Below are 16,054 nucleotides of genomic sequence, written 5' to 3'. Positions count from 1 at the left end.
ACTTTTTGTTGTATATATGTGGTTGGCATGATCAAAGAATGCATTTTATTTAGGCCTAAATAAGCCCATTAGCGAAGCCCAAAAAACCTTGTAAGTTTCTTACAACAGAACCACTCGATCTTACAGATTCAGGTTCTGTACTTACTTACCCTAGCATTTCCTCATTCACAACAACAAGACAGTAATGGCGTCTCGGAGAGTCTTATCGACGCTTCTCCGTTCATCCTCCGGCAGATCTGCTGCCAAATTCGGGAGCCGTAACCCTAGGCTCCCGTCTCCTTCGCCAGCCCGCCGCGCAGCTCCTTTCGGCGACCTCCTCGGACGCGTCGCCGAGTATTCGACCTCTTCGCCGGCTAATTCGGCCGCGCCGTCGTCTGCTCCAGCTAAGGATGAGGCGAAGAAGACTTACGATTACGGTGGAAAAGGTGCGATCGGGAAGGTTTGCCAGGTCATCGGTGCTATCGTGGATGTGAGATTCGAAGATCAGGAAGGGTTGCCTCCGATCATGACGTCGCTCGAGGTGCAGGATCATCCCACGAGGTTGGTGCTTGAGGTGTCTCATCACTTGGGTCAGAATGTGGTCAGGACCATTGCTATGGATGGTACCGAGGGTCTCGTTCGTGGGAGGCGCGTCCTCAACACTGGCGCTCCAATCACTGTAAGTAGTGTTCCGTTGTATAGATCGGATTGTGTTGACATTACTAGGTCTAGATCTCGTGATTGCTTTTATTCATTGTTGACTTTGTCAAGTTTCACTTTTTCCTTCAAAAGGATATTCTTTTACAAGGAAGGAACTCAGTGTTCGAATCATTTTTGGTGAATGTGGATGTCTGATCATTTATTTGTTCTCACTTTTTAAGGTCCCTGTTGGAAGAGCTACTCTTGGACGTATTATGAATGTTCTTGGAGAACCGATTGATGAGAGAGGCGAGATTAGTAAGTGTTTTAAAGATACCTTTGATCAATAGTGTCTTAGTTTCTGCGAACCTGTCATGACAATGTGTTCTTTACTGTTTTTCAGAGACCGAGCACTACCTACCTATTCACAGAGATGCTCCAGCTTTGGTTGATCTAGCCACTGGGCAAGAGATCCTTGCTACTGGTATTAAGGTTAGATTCTGGTCTCTAGCTCAGCGTAGGTTACATACACGTGTGGTAGTTCATGTTCCGAGCTAACATTTGTTTCTTTCGTCCCAGGTTGTTGATCTGCTTGCTCCTTACCAAAGAGGAGGAAAGATTGGACTCTTTGGTGGTGCTGGTGTCGGGAAAACTGTGCTCATTATGGAACTTATTAACAATGTCGCCAAAGCTCATGGTGTGTTTTCTCAGAGTTTTCCTGAGTAGTTTGCACGATGGTGCTCCAGGTTTAGTTTGTTAACTGGCTTCTTCGGATGAACAGGTGGTTTCTCCGTGTTTGCTGGTGTGGGAGAAAGAACCCGTGAAGGCAATGACTTGTACAGAGAGATGATTGAGAGTGGTGTTATCAAGCTAGGCGAGAAGCAGGTTTTCAAATGATTTTGTTTAATCTTACCTTTCCTTCTCCTGCAAACGTCATTTCGTTGATCTTTATTGCTAACTTCTCTTTGTCTTCCTTTCTAACAGTCTGAGAGTAAATGTGCTCTCGTCTATGGACAAATGAACGAGCCCCCGGGTGCCCGTGCCCGTGTTGGACTTACTGGTCTGACCGTTGCTGAGTATTTCCGTGATGCCGAGGGTCAAGATGTGTTGCTTTTCATTGACAATATTTTCCGTTTCACTCAGGTGAGCTATATTGTTTGTGTTATCTATCAAGAACCTGTGTGCCATACATTGATAGAGAGAGTTGTGAACTTAACTGATTTCTACTCTCCTGTGTAGGCTAACTCTGAAGTGTCTGCTTTGCTTGGTCGTATCCCATCTGCTGTGGGTTACCAGCCAACTCTTGCTTCCGATCTTGGTGCTCTTCAAGAGCGAATCACCACCACCAAGAAAGGTTCTATCACTTCTGTCCAAGCCATCTATGTCCCTGCTGATGATTTGACGGATCCTGCTCCTGCCACAACCTTTGCTCATTTAGACGCCACAACCGTGCTTTCTAGACAGGTGTGTACTTGTCTCCTTCTGATGCTTCTTTTAAACATATTTTGTGTAATCCTTTTGCTTACTAAGATGATATCTTGATACTTTTCTCTTTCCCTTGTGAAGATTTCTGAGCTGGGTATCTATCCTGCTGTGGATCCTCTGGACTCAACATCCCGTATGCTCTCACCTCACATTCTGGGTGAGGAACACTACAACACTGCTCGTGGTGTGCAGAAAGTGCTACAGAACTACAAGAACTTGCAAGATATTATTGCCATTTTGGGAATGGATGAGCTAAGTGAAGATGACAAGCTGACTGTTGCACGTGCCCGTAAGATTCAGAGATTCTTGAGTCAGCCATTCCATGTTGCTGAGATCTTCACGGGTGCCCCTGGCAAATACGTTGACCTTAAGGAAAACATCAACAGTTTCCAGGTACATATAACTTTCTTCTTTATTCCATGATTGTTTGCTATATCTGAACTCATTTGAACTGTCAACTGTTGCAGGGTTTGCTCGATGGTAAGTACGATGATCTTCCTGAACAATCCTTTTACATGGTTGGTGGCATCGATGAGGTGGTTGCTAAAGCAGAGAAGATCTCCAAGGAGGCAGCAGCTTAAGGGCGTTATACCTCTCTTTCGGATGAGTTCCGTTCATTTACTTCTTTTGTTGACAATAACGAAAAAAAAAAACAAATGTTTTAGGCGGTGCTGCCAATGCATTGCTATTCACATCATTTGTATGAGAGAGCTGCGAGATGATGCTGAACATATTTATTCACTGTTTACTCAAATTTTTGGTTTTTTGCCTCCTTTCTTGTTGAAATAAATGTTTCAAGTCTTACAGATTCTAATTGCAAATGTATGACTGGTTACCTGATGTTATTCTCTTACTGTGTTCAGAGAATGGTTGCAATGCAACTAATCATCATCGTTATTTGAAACTTTCTGAAAAGTGTAACACTATATTGAATTGAAATATTGTAAACGATCTAACAACGTATCACACTAACAGCTTCTGCCATAGCATTCTCTTATGCTTTTTTATATACAACCAAACACATGAACCAGAAGCCAACCACTCTCCATTAGAAGCTTAAGCTACCTTCTTTCAACAATGCTCTGTAATCTCTCGGCACATCAACACGATCAATAACATCCAACGCTTTTTCCTTATCGATAACAAAATCAAGAAGTGGAAAACCAGAAGAAAACCTCTTCACAGCAGCTGATTTGCTTCTTCTCACTCCACGCATATAGTCACTGCTTTTGCTCAAAGGGTCACACTTCCTCACACGCGAGTACTCGGAATCAAAATCATGGCTCTTGCTAACACATGGAGTCCTCTTCTTACTTTTGCTTGCTTCTTGTAACATCTTTTGTTCCTCATCTGTTACTAACGGGACACTGCTGAGTGGTTCAGATGCCAATTGCTGGTTTGCAGAAGTGAATGGAGACTTGATAGAAGAAAGCCTAGGGCCTCCTCGAGCTTCACTCTTTACTTTTGTAACCAAATGTTGTAACCAAATGATCTGTCCAAGAATGTAGATCTCTGTTTTTTCTTTACTAGCGTGATAGAGTGTTTCGATGCGTAGTATATCTCCACCACTAGTGAAGTCAGTCCTGAAAGATCAACAACAACAAAACCATTGAAAAACATGCAAGCAGAGTAGCCACAAGTCTCATTTCATTCACTACTCACCCTGTATTTGCCCATTCTCCAACCCAACCAAAACCATGATGAGCTCTGCAATGAACCCACTCAACAATCTTTAGCCATAAAATAAAATAAAATATTAAGTCAGGGTAATGAAGGAAGGCTCAGGTTTCTTACTTGGTTGTGTTGGCTGCAATAGGGACAAGCCAATTCAGTGTCCTCTCCATCTCGTCTTTAATTTGTGTAACCGAAAGCTGTAAGGAGAAACATAAATTATACCACCTTCTTTCTTCATCTTTGTGGATCAGAGAGTGTAAACAAGAAGAGATTACCTCTTTATCGACATTGAAGGACTTGATCTTGGAACGAAGAGCCAGTTTTATACCAGGTGGCAAGCTTTGGTATAGAGAATCCCTTGCATTTGAAGTTATAGAGCTTGAACGAGCGACCTGTATACACATCAAACACACACATTAGATATGGGGAGAAAACACTTAGAACCAATTAAATGAAGCAATGCTATATATGTTTTGAGCACTCACAAGTGTATCAATCTGCATAATTATATTTGCATAATGTAAAGCAAGACCAGCAGGTCCCAATCTTCTATCATGATCTGTTGCTCCTTTCTTCCCTGGTTGATCATCTGAGCATAAGAGAACATTCAAAAGCTTAGATAAATTCTAAGTAGCACATGGTGGAAAGTACATAAAAGGAGGAACTTACATACCAGCACCACCAAAGATATTATGAATCTCTAGCAACAAGAAATGAACAATGTCTACTAGCTTCTCCATCACCTGTAATTCAAATTAGCCGTTAAGATCAACACTATCACAATAATCTAATTTCAGTTTCTGCAAGATTTTTTTTCTTCTACCAAGAGAGCTAGTTTTGGCTTGTGAAATGCAATTTTATATGACAAAGAAGCAGTAGTACCTCTTCATGACCTCTAGACCACAAGGACTTTTTCTTTAAGCTTTTCACTACCTTTCTCTGGGACTTGAGCTCCGTTTTTAGGATTGCAAGGCCATCACCTACGTTTCAAAGAGAGGTACCAAATCGATGTTTCAAAATCTAATAAAGCAGACAAGGCAAAGTAGTTTTTTGACAGTTTACCCTTACTGCTGCTAGCTGAGTTCTCTTCTTCTCGGCGCTTTTGCTCATAGTCTTTCTCCAATTTATCCAACACTTGGAGTTCTTGGTACAGTTCCTGAACCAATAGAGGAGAAAGTTAACACACATCTATGCAACAAGAAGAACTCTATATGATTTTAGAGTTTCTAGTTTTAGAAAATATTCACTCACAGAAGTATACTGCACTAGAGCCATCAGCTGGTCAACAACTAAGACAGCGTCTTCATTCAACTGCCTTTGAGGAGTTAACTCTTTGATGATCCTAAGAACAAAAACAAAAATAACAATTAAACAACTACAAAGATGAACATAATCTTATTCACAGAGATTCTGCAAAATGTTACTTGTCAAAGTAGCGCTGTAGATTATGCCACTGGAAGTCTTTAGATCGGTTACCAAACCGAACCACTTCTCCAGAGAAAACTTGCAGCTCCTGCCTGCAGATATTAACAAAGTTAACTATCTTGCAACGTTTCTCAAAAGAGCTAACAAAGGAATCAGTCTCCACCTCTTATCAGCAGCAACGACTCTCATGAGTTCATCAAAATCATTCGAGACAAGATTCTGAACACCTTCGGAACAAAGAACAGTTTCTCTCAAGTGCGTGATGCTCTCCTTAGTAAGCGATCCAATGAGATTATAGCTTTTGACGATAGTGTTGGCTACCTCAAAGGCTAAGATCCCAAGCTCATTGCCTTTGGTCGCAACTCCGGAAGTGAAACCGCCGCTGCTGAGATCAGTCATGCTACTCCCGAGAGTATCCAAAACATCCTTCGCTTTACCTAACCCCGCCCTGCCTACTTCCGTAACCTTGGAGACAGCGGTTTGAGTGGATTTCGCAGGCCGGAGTTTCTGAGATGGTAACCTTGGAATCCCATCGTAGGTATCATCTTCGGCTTCTCTTTCTCGGAAAGAGAACATATCTTTCAGCTGTATTGGCTGTTCTTTAGCAGAGTCTTTAACCATAGACTGTCTTGTACCGGGAGGACCCATTGGTTGTTGTTGTTGTTGGTAGGCAAACTCGGGTTCTCGGGCATCATCAGCCACGCTTGAACCTGAATACTCACTGCCGAAGTTGATTCCGAGGCTCTTGGAGCAAAAACTCCCCATAACTAACTCCTCCAGATAAAAAAAGACAGACCTCAAGGTAAAGCTGTCGGAAAGATCATGCCCACCGAGTTTGAGAACCAGTTTTAAAGAAAAAAAAATCTCGAGACTTTGATCCAAGAACACGAGCGAGGGTAAAGTAATAATCCTATCAGAGAAAGGACAAGTAGTAAAAGGAAAAAGTCAGATCAAAGGAAACTAAATCTTCCAAAGACAAAAATCGTGTCCTAAACTGTAACAGACATTACAATCGCCTTTGGGACAATGGTAACAGATGCCAAAGCCGTTTCACACCTTTAGGTCAAACACTGTGCAAGCCTCTCTCTCTCAGAGAAATCGATTTTTTTAGCAGATGAAGAGGAACTTACCCAGAAGAGGAAAAGACGTCAAAGGTTGCGCGAGCTTGGGATTCACGACAGAGAAACAGTGAAAGGACCAAAAAGAAAGACAAAAGCAAACACGAGAAGAATAAATGTTAAAAAGAAGAAAAAAGTCAAGGGCCCCCGAGAGAGTAGTAGTAGTATGAATGAAGAAACTCAAAAGAAAAACAAAAAAAAAATAAAAAGGGATTCATTCAACACCAGAACGATTGGACCACCATTTAATTGAAGCCAAGCAGCTTGATAACGAAGAAAAGTCAAAAACTTTTTCTTTCTTTAATCTCCAAGTTAAAAAGGAAAAGACAGTCTCACATGCGGTAATGGTTTTTGGTCAATTACCATGTCTTAAGTAAAAACCGAATCTTTGTCTTTTTCTCACTCTTCTTACTTCTTCTACGAAGAAGGAGAAACCCCAAAACTGCGGAAAGGTTTAGACTTTTCTTTTCAAAAGAATATAATTAAACTAAGTCTTGAGGCATGTGAAGATCCCTCTATGATAATGATTAAAAACATTAATCAACTCATTACTGAATAAAAAGTCTCATATTATTGCCAGAGTGCTTGATCATTGGTTCAACAACAGTCTTGAATCAGAAGAATCATTCATAGCACAACAAGTTTGAACCAACAAAAAAAAAACTTTATTTATTTATTTTTCTTTATGTGTAGGAACATTCAATTTTCTGTGTCCAGTTCGAATTTTTGGATTTCTGAGCCTATTTTTCTTATTAAAAAAACAGAAACTAAGTTGAAACAGAAATTAATAAGATACTAGTTAATAAATTTAAAGAAATTTCCTTGGAAAATCCTTTTTACTTTATTTTTACAAAAATAGCTATTAAAAATGACCAAAAAGAGAATTTATTAAAGAATAAAAAATATTTTTATATCTATTCGATTAACTAATATATACTTAGAATATATAATTAAATGGTGAGTTTTGGAGATAAAGTTTTAAATTTTAAAAATAATAAATATATTAAATTTTTCAAAATAAAAAAATACTGTTTTGATCATTTTATTTTTGAGTTGTTTTTGTGACAAAAACTTGAAAATGGTTAATTGAGAGAATTGTCAAAAAAATTTATTTGAACCAAACCGAAATAAAAATAGGTAAACTGAAATCAAACTAAATTTTATAAATAACCGAATTGTTGGTATATTATAATAAACCAAAATATCAAAACCAAACCTAAACGAAGCTGAAAACTGAACAGCCTAGCTCACACGGGTCGTGCTGTTGGTCTGCCTCGGGTCGGTTCGTCCGTTCTGATCCGGATATCGTGTGGTTCAGAATCCTTTTAAGACCAAAGAAAAAAAAAAGACTTTTTCACTCAAAACCATAAGAAGAGGTCCGAAGAGTGACACACAGTTGCCCATGGCCATGGCTTATGCTATGGACTTATCTCCTCCAACCTTCTTCTTATCCCCAACTCCTTCTTCTCTCCGACGTCTCTCTTCCTTTCCCGTCTCTACCTTCCCTCGCCACTCTAACCGGAGGCTACAGATACTCTGCCAGGCCACAGCCGGAACTCAGCCTCAGAGTCAGAGCAACCTCTCTGACTCTAACTCCAAACTAGCCGCCCGTTCTGGCCAAGACCGTCTTTTGAAGGTCAGATAATGAACCTCTCTCTGCGTCTATCTGTGGCAAATTAGGAGGGATTTGGATTTAAAAATCGGATTTTTATTATTTTTTTTGTTGGAAAATTTGCAGGTACCGATATCGAAGATAAGGAACTTTAGTATAATAGCACATATTGATCATGGGAAGTCGACGTTGGCGGATAAGTTGCTTCAGGTGACTGGTACTGTTCAGAACAGAGATATGAAGGAGCAGTTTCTTGATAACATGGATTTGGAACGTGAACGAGGCATCACCATCAAGCTCCAGGTTCTTTGATTTAGTTTAGTTTCTTTGCACAAGTAACAAAGCTTCTAACTTTGTAAATTTCTGATGTATGTTTGGTGCAGGCAGCTCGAATGCGTTATGTTTATGAGGATACACCGTATTGTCTCAACTTGATTGATACTCCAGGCCATGTTGATTTCTCTTACGAGGTACCTTCAAAAATCTTCTAATCCATTTGTTCTTTCCAACAATAGACTTTGTTATCTATGGGATACCTTTGAGGTTTAAGTTCAGTTTTGTCATCTGTGAGAAGTTACTTGGGATCCTTTATCACCTAAAAGCAGTGGATTGTTGCGTTGATGAAGAATACAGTTGTTTAATTTTTCTTCTGTTAATAGGTTTCTCGATCTCTTGCCGCATGTGAGGGTGCTCTTCTTGTTGTGGATGCATCCCAGGTGATTACTTCTTTTTTCAGTGACATACTTTTTCTAGCACGGTGTGGAAACCTGATACCTGTGTTGCTTTAGCTGTTTTGCGCTTGGTGGATTTGCTACTAGTCTTTTTCTATGACCTGTTACATTAGTAAACAACTTTCTTAAGTACTTCCCCTTAACATGTGGTTTAGGGTGTGGAAGCGCAAACACTGGCCAACGTTTATTTGGCTCTAGAAAACAACCTCGAAATCATTCCTGTAAGTATGGTTTCGTGCTTCATCTTTTATTGGCGTTTATATTCTCTTCTTTAAGGCTATTTTAATGTATGTAGTACTTAATCTATATCATTAAAAGAATAGCTAGTCTAGGATATAAAGATGATATCATTTAAGGGTTGGTTATTTCTTGAATCTGATTTATAACAATTCAGGAAACAATAATGCAAGGTGTTTTATTTTTCTTTTCTTTTCTATCCTGTCCAACAATTTGGTCTGTTAACCAGAGTTTAAGCAAACGGGTTCTACTTCTTCTTGCAGGTTGTGAATAAGATTGACCTTCCAGGCGCTGAGCCAGAGCAAGTTCTCAGGGAGATTGAGGAGGTTAGTGGTTCTCTTCATGGTTATGATGTTTGGTAATAACAATCATGCAGTGCAGCCAGTTATAATATGAATAGTATTCCTCTTCTCAGTCTTTTATGTTACTGTTGTCAAAATGTTATCAGTACATATAACTAGGTTCTAGCTTCTGTTAGACATTGTCTTAGATTTTCATTGTACTCACGTTATGCCTTTTAACTTTGCTTTCTTTTTTTATTCTTTGCCGATTGTTTGTGTAGGTTATTGGGTTAGACTGTAGCAAAGCAATACTCTGCTCGGCAAAGGTTAGAATTTTAAAAATCATTTTGGTATTCTGCCACATAAAAGACTAAAAGACGTCTAACTCTCCATCTACATATTTGATTGATTGATACAGGAGGGAATTGGTATAACGGAGATATTGAATGCAATTGTTGAAAGGATACCTCCACCTCCCGAAACTGCAGAAAAACCCTTCAGAGCCTTAATTTTTGACAGGTTTGCACTTTGTCATTATCAAGGCAAAAGCATAGAGTCTAAGTTGTAGTGTGATATAATGAGCGTGAAGTATTCACTTTTTTTTGTCTTCCACAACAATACACGTGTCCACAGTTATTATGATGCATATCGTGGTGTCATTGTATACTTCCGAGTCATCGATGGGAAAGTGAAGAAAGGCGACAGGATTCTATTCATGGCAAGCGGAAAGGTTTCTTACTTCTTCTTTTTTTTTTACTTTTCTCTCTCTCTCTCTCTCTACTACTCTGGTCTGGATGTCTTTCCATTTGGTTAAGATAGCTTTCCATTTGCAATCACTGAGAACGCCTATCTTTCTTGTGTGTTCATTAGTATCTCATGTTTCTCAAATGTTGCATCAAATTCCAGGACTATTTCGCAGATGAAATCGGCGTTCTATCTCCAAATCAAATTCAAGTGGATGAGTTATATGCTGGTGAGGTAGTGTACTCTTTTTGAACATAATATTTTTTTTCTTTGTTTCACTTTACTTTCCAGTGATGCCAGTGTTCTTGAATATTAACTACAGGTGGGGTACATTTCTGCTTCTATAAGATCGGTTGCAGATGCCAGGGTAGGAGATACAATAACAAATTTTAGCAGAAAGGCAGAAAGCTCCTTACCCGGTTACGAGGAAGCTACCCCTATGGTGTTCTGTGGCCTGTTCCCAGTTGACGCTGACCAGTACTTATTTTTCATTTTTTCTTTTTCTGACTTTTTATTTTATTTATGTGTTTTTTTTTAAAAAAAAGTGTCGTCTGATGACAGATTTCCTGATCTTCGAGATGCGTTGGAAAAACTGCAACTCAATGATGCCGCTCTGAAGGTATTATTAGCAAAGGGAACCTATCGAAAATAAGAACTTATTATTGATATTCTCAACTTGGTTGTTATCCTGCAGTTTGAGCCTGAGACTTCAAGTGCCATGGGTTTTGGCTTTAGGTGCGGTTTCTTGGGTCTTCTCCACATGGAAATTGTGCAGGTCAGACATGTTTGCTCATCTTGTTTTTGTTTGATTATTTGCTACACTTATACTTATGCTCTAGTTCATCTTCTTTGCAGGAAAGGCTAGAGAGAGAATACAACTTAAATCTCATTACCACTGCTCCAAGTGTTGTATATAAAGTGCACACTGTAAATGGTGATACTGTAATTTCCTATTGATCCTACACTTTTTAACATTGTTCTTCTCTGGAAATTACATCTTTTCTTGATATCTAGAGCCTTACTACCATTTGAAATTGATGTTTCTGCAGACTATGTGCTCAAACCCATCTCTCCTTCCACAACCTGGGCTAAGGAAATCAGTCGAAGAACCATACGTTAAGGTTACTTTTTCTACCGCATAATATTTGCTGATATTGTCATAAGACAACGTTTATTTGAAGTACATATACTTACTGCATACAGATTGAGTTGCTTACACCGAAAGACTACATTGGCGCGCTTATGGAGCTCGCTCAAGATAGGAGAGGGGAATTCAAAGAAATGAAATATATAGCTGAGAACAGAGCTTCTCTCCTCTATGAGTTACCTCTTGCAGAGGTGAGGTTTTGGCTTTTGCACTGTTGTAATCCCAATGAAAGGTTAGGTATGTCCCTCTTGATTATGTAAACTGATCTTCTCGTTATTTGCAGATGGTGGGAGATTTCTTTGATCAATTAAAGTCCAGAACCAAGGGATATGCTAGCATGGAATACTCAGTTATTGGGTTAGTTCCACTAACTTTCTTATTCAATAAATCATCTCTTACTTAGTGATGAATGTCTTCAGTTTTAGTTTAACTTAATGGCCTCTCCAAAATTGTATCATCTTCTTAGTAATTAAATGTAATGAATGATGTAAAAACTTTAGCAGATCTATGTTTCCCTTTCGCTTTTCTATGTATTTCTTAACATCTCTATTATAACACGTTTGCAGGTACAGAGAAAGCGATCTGATAAAACTCGATATTCTGATTAATGCTGAATTGGTGGAACCTTTGTCAACCATTGTACACAGAGACAAGGTTGGTTATAAAACCTTACTAATTGTGAACTTAGCATTAATACGCTTACTATTGAGAATTAGAACATCTCCCAGTGTTTAGCATAGAGTTATTAAAGAGTCTTGTCCTCACAATCATTTTGAACTATGCTTGCAGGCATATTCTGTTGGAAGAGCTTTGACTCAAAAACTCAAAGAGCTTATTCCGAGACAAATGTTTAAAGTGCCCATCCAGGTATTTAATCATTTAAGCTTTTATAAATCATTTTATTTCGCTGCTGAATAAATAATAGTTTCTATGGATGCTTGGAGAGTTGGATTGGATCTTAGACTTAAACTGATCCTGATTGTTGTTATCTAAAGATGCCCCCTAGAATATACAAACCATGGAAGCTGTTTTGACATGAACATATATGTGCAGGCTTGTATAGGATCAAAAGTGATTGCTAGTGAAGCTCTCTCAGCAATCAGAAAGGATGTTTTGGCCAAATGTTACGGTAAGTACACATTTCCTTGCTTACCTGCATCCTTTCATGTGTGTAACAGTGTGTTGTTCCCACAAAGCCATCTCTGATCTTGTTACTATTATTCATTCAGGTGGAGATATATCTCGGAAGAAGAAGCTTCTTAAGAAACAGGTACTTTTCGTCTTAAGGGATAAATGATTTTTTTTTTAACTTCTATTTTTTATAATACTTTGATGTGAATGGTGCAAAACAGGCGGCAGGTAAGAAGAGAATGAAAGCCATTGGTAGAGTTGATGTACCTCAAGAAGCTTTCATGGCCGTTCTCAAACTTGAAAAGGAGGTTTTGTAACACCACTCGATCAAAATATCTATTACATTATATATTTCATTTGATCCCTTTTGTAATAAACTATTTTCACACCTAATGCAATCTTGCTTGCTTTCAACTAACCATGTTCTCTGTATGTATTCCTGAAATTGGTCCGACATAAGTGGGCAAAGGCTTTTGACAACATGAACACCTCTTCAGATGTATTGATCTTCTTTTTATTTAAATCATAATTAACAGAAACCAGACACAGAGTATCTTTTTTCTTTTTTCGCCGGAAAACAACGACCCAATAACAACTTTTGAAACATAACATACTATTAAGAAAAGATCACACATGCATCAAAAGAAAAAAAAGTTTTGCAACAAAACATGCTATTGAGAAAAGATCCATATCTAGAACGATAGTTTCTTATTTATTTGTTCTCGTCAAAACCAGGAGCTGCTCTAAGACCAGGAACGTCTTTGAGACCCATCTTGTCAAGAACGTTTGCAGGGATAGCGGGAGGGATGCTGAGTCCCATACTGCGACTGAACTCATTGGCCAACTCCACCAGTCTAGTCGTGTCTCTTGCAATTTTCTCCTGACATTTGTAGTAACCCAACCAAGCCTGATACGCTGCCTCCTTGATCGTCATATCCACTTGGCTAAGCGCCTTCTTCACCTGAATGTAATAAAAACAACCCATCAGCTAGAGTCACATACTATAGAACAGTCTTTAGCTTTTGACTTCAAAAACGGTTTGTACTATAGTAAGGATTGCCAAAGCTCAGTCAGAGTAACAAATTCATGATTTACCTTTTTCACTTCCTTAGGGTTTACCGGAGGCAAAGAAGACTTGGTGATGGGCAAGTCTTTAACAGATGAAAGAAAGTACTCTTCCCAAGGTGCTAACAAAAGTACACCTTCCCCTTCCTTACCTTCCCGCCCGGTTCTGCCAAGTCTATGTATGTATTGTTTCCTGTCTGATGGTAATCCCATCTGCAAAAGCAACATTATGTACACAATAATAACTTCAGTAAAGGTAGAGCCCACACAAAAGCTAGCTTGTGAGTGGGACAAATGGGACTATATTTGGTACTATTAATTATTGGCCACCACAGCCCATGTGGGAGTGGTATCAGATTTACCTGTACTATTAGTGACACATCAGGGTAATCAACACCACGAGCAGATAAATCAGATGTAACAAGGATAATATTCTTGGATTTGCGAAACTCATCAGAAACTCTGGTTCTGTAACCCTGCGGTTTTCTAGAATGGATCTCTCTGACGTTCAGGCTTAGCTGATCAAGCAAATTAGCCACCAATCTTGTAACCATGGCAGCTGTGCAGAAAATAATTACCTGCAACAACAACGAGTTGTGTTAGTTCAGAAATACATTCGTGTCTCAAATTTCACTAGAGGAATTAACAAGTTTACCTTATAGTCCACATTATCTGCAATGTGTCTTTTAAGGAGCATGTATATGAGCGAGAAATGTCTATCCAGTGATGCTATCATATACATTTGTGTGACCTGGGACGTGTAAAACAGACATGAGAAACCTATAACATCCATTCATATGAATAGGCCCGCGGTTTATAACCAAACCGAACTGAAATTTCGGTTAGTTCGGTTCAATTTGACAGGTTCATAGAAAACTTTGGGTTTCGGTTCAGTTTTTCAAAAAGAAAAATGATTAACCAAATTTTGAACCAATTAACCAAAATTTTGAGAACAAGCCAAAATAATCCGGCAACCGAATTTTAGCCAAGATATGAACGAAACCAAAAAAAATTGGTTAGTTTAGATAAAAAATTAAACCAAACTACCCGAATACCGAACCTAACTCGTTTCGATTCAATTCAGTGAGATTTTGGTCGAACTAGACCTGAACTATCCGAACCCACAAACCTACATATGAGCCTAAAGAGCAAACTTTTACCTCTTGATGTGTCTCATCACTACCCTCTTGAACACAATTGACGAACTCATGATCTTGTTTCAAAGCGACATGGCATATTTGGCGGACCTTGACACCCGAAAAAAGAAAACATAACTTAAGATGCCAACCCAAAAGTGAGAGCCTTATTGTGCAAGCAAACGAAGAAGCTTACCTCTTCAGGTACCGTGGCAGAAAACAAAAATGTTTGTCTCTTCTTAGGAACACGGGTGATTATCCTCTCAATATCACTTCGGAAACCCATGTCCAAGAGATGATCAGCTTCATCAAGCACAAGGACTTTTACACCTCTCAACCTTGATGCAAATCCATTAGTGTTGTCAATATGGTCTATTAGCCTTCCAGGTGTAGCCACAAGAATCTGATAATGTTTCAAATAATGTGATTTATTAAAAGAATATATATATATAGAGAGAGATATTGCTCCAATGGAAATTTCTTTACCCGGCAAGGACGTTTTGCCATACGCCTTTGCTCAGCTCGAAGCTTTGTACCTCCAATCACAACATCAACACCAATAGATGAGTGATACTTGAGCAGGGTCTTTGCTTCTGCAGCAGCTTGACAAGCAAGTTCCCGAGTAGGACATACCACAAGCACAATAATTTGGGGTCGCCTAGTATCCCCGCTTACAGGAGGAGATTTAATAACAGCTTCTATTGATGGAAGCTTTGATAAAACAGAAAAAAACAATCAAACTCCTAACTGAACATCCATGTATATATCCATGAACCTAGAGGGGTAGAAATGTCTCACCAAATATGCAACTGTTTTCCCAGTGCCTGTTTTGGCCTTAGCTAAGACATCTTTACCTGGAAAACCAATAAGTCAAATAAGAAACATTAGAAGAACTAAAAAAATAAAAACAACCAAGCTTCAACCAATCATGGTGTGTGTTATGTTTCTGCCTTATAAGCAAGTCCAATGAGATAAAGTGTTCACCTTTGAGAATGATAGGAAGAGTAGCCTCTTGCACAAAAGTCATTGTCTTAAATCCAGCATCCTCAATTGCTTTTAGAGATAAGGGAGACAGTGGGAACTGATCAAATCTGTAAAACATGTAAGAAACCATAAAGACTATTACAAAGCTCTCAAGTAGAAAGAGTCAATTATTCACAAAAAAAAAAAAAAACAATATACCTTGTCTTAGACAAGTAAGAATCTGATGTTTTGACTTGTTCAATCCTTGTTGTCTCTGTAGAAGCTACTTTCTTAACAGGAGGCTCACTATCATCATCAGTAGCTTTGCCTTCTCTTCTTCTCTTTGAAGCCTTGTTGTTTCTCGAGTCATCTTCACCACTCGCGAGCTTCTTCACAATCTTTGCACGATTCTCTCGTCTCTTCCCACCGGAGTTGGATCCATCGGAATTCATGGAAACGATAGAGGAGCTTCAGGCTCTTACCGTAACCTACAAGGCTGTAACAACCGAGTTGTTTCCGCGGGGTCGGTAATTAGGGTTTTATAAGGTTTTGTACGAAAAAAATAGAAAATAAGGCTTTTTAATGGGGGGGGGGGGGTGGGGTGGGGTGGGGGAGGTAATATAAGTTACTGAAAAAGTTGGCCCACATTTCTTTGAAAGAACGGCATGCAGTTTTGTCACAAATAAA

At 39.0% G+C, this 16,054-nt stretch overlaps 4 protein-coding genes across 5 annotated transcripts; 2 read left to right on the top strand and 2 right to left on the bottom strand.

Annotated features, from left to right (window-relative positions):
* The first annotated feature begins 131 nt into the window (after positions 1–131).
* On the top strand, positions 132–2,917 carry LOC108842691 (ATP synthase subunit beta-1, mitochondrial). The gene is made up of 9 exons (XM_018615680.2): positions 132–658; positions 861–936; positions 1,022–1,110; positions 1,198–1,315; positions 1,400–1,503; positions 1,603–1,761; positions 1,858–2,082; positions 2,185–2,496; positions 2,571–2,917. The coding sequence occupies exons 1-9, from the start codon at positions 185–187 to the stop codon at positions 2,682–2,684; spliced, it is 1,671 nt and encodes a 556-aa protein (XP_018471182.1). The 5' UTR covers positions 132–184; the 3' UTR covers positions 2,685–2,917.
* Positions 2,918–3,031: 114 nt separating this feature from the next.
* Positions 3,032–6,555, bottom strand: LOC108842690 (protein PSK SIMULATOR 3). Of its 2 annotated transcripts, none has more exons than XM_057002807.1 (12): positions 6,333–6,555; positions 5,366–6,112; positions 5,202–5,294; positions 5,029–5,119; positions 4,846–4,933; positions 4,660–4,757; positions 4,451–4,520; positions 4,263–4,366; positions 4,053–4,169; positions 3,898–3,974; positions 3,766–3,810; positions 3,032–3,686 (listed from the first exon to the last, which is right to left on the bottom strand). In XM_057002807.1, exons 2-12 carry the CDS (start codon positions 5,965–5,967, stop codon positions 3,152–3,154), a joined length of 1,920 nt encoding a protein of 639 aa, XP_056858787.1. In that variant the 5' UTR covers positions 5,968–6,112; positions 6,333–6,555; the 3' UTR covers positions 3,032–3,151. The 2 variants fall into 2 exon arrangements, with proteins under 2 accessions (XP_056858787.1, XP_018471181.1); XM_018615679.2 differs by having other exon boundaries at positions 4,840–4,933; positions 6,333–6,554.
* Positions 6,556–7,665: 1,110 nt separating this feature from the next.
* LOC108815871 (translation factor GUF1 homolog, chloroplastic) lies at positions 7,666–12,621 on the top strand. The gene is made up of 22 exons (XM_018588396.2): positions 7,666–7,956; positions 8,059–8,235; positions 8,316–8,402; positions 8,592–8,648; positions 8,819–8,884; positions 9,164–9,226; positions 9,463–9,507; positions 9,600–9,700; positions 9,815–9,911; positions 10,088–10,159; positions 10,248–10,402; positions 10,487–10,544; positions 10,620–10,700; positions 10,781–10,867; positions 10,975–11,046; positions 11,129–11,263; positions 11,356–11,429; positions 11,639–11,726; positions 11,862–11,939; positions 12,126–12,201; positions 12,302–12,342; positions 12,425–12,621. The coding sequence occupies exons 1-22, from the start codon at positions 7,723–7,725 to the stop codon at positions 12,518–12,520; spliced, it is 2,040 nt and encodes a 679-aa protein (XP_018443898.1). The 5' UTR covers positions 7,666–7,722; the 3' UTR covers positions 12,521–12,621.
* A 134-nt stretch (positions 12,622–12,755) lies between these two features.
* LOC108840841 (DEAD-box ATP-dependent RNA helicase 25-like) lies at positions 12,756–15,834 on the bottom strand. The gene is made up of 10 exons (XM_018613654.2): positions 15,587–15,834; positions 15,389–15,495; positions 15,203–15,258; positions 14,891–15,115; positions 14,601–14,807; positions 14,429–14,515; positions 13,924–14,019; positions 13,631–13,846; positions 13,299–13,481; positions 12,756–13,164 (listed from the first exon to the last, which is right to left on the bottom strand). Exons 1-10 carry the CDS (start codon positions 15,817–15,819, stop codon positions 12,916–12,918), a joined length of 1,659 nt encoding a protein of 552 aa, XP_018469156.2. The 5' UTR covers positions 15,820–15,834; the 3' UTR covers positions 12,756–12,915.
* Positions 15,835–16,054: the final 220 nt, after the last annotated feature.

Source organism: Raphanus sativus, chromosome 2, assembly GCF_000801105.2.
Source record: "Raphanus sativus cultivar WK10039 chromosome 2, ASM80110v3, whole genome shotgun sequence".
In the NCBI taxonomy this organism is placed as follows: Eukaryota; Viridiplantae; Streptophyta; class Magnoliopsida; order Brassicales; family Brassicaceae; genus Raphanus; species Raphanus sativus.
Note: the sequence above shows the minus strand (reverse complement) of the source record. Positions and strands in the feature narration are given on the sequence as shown.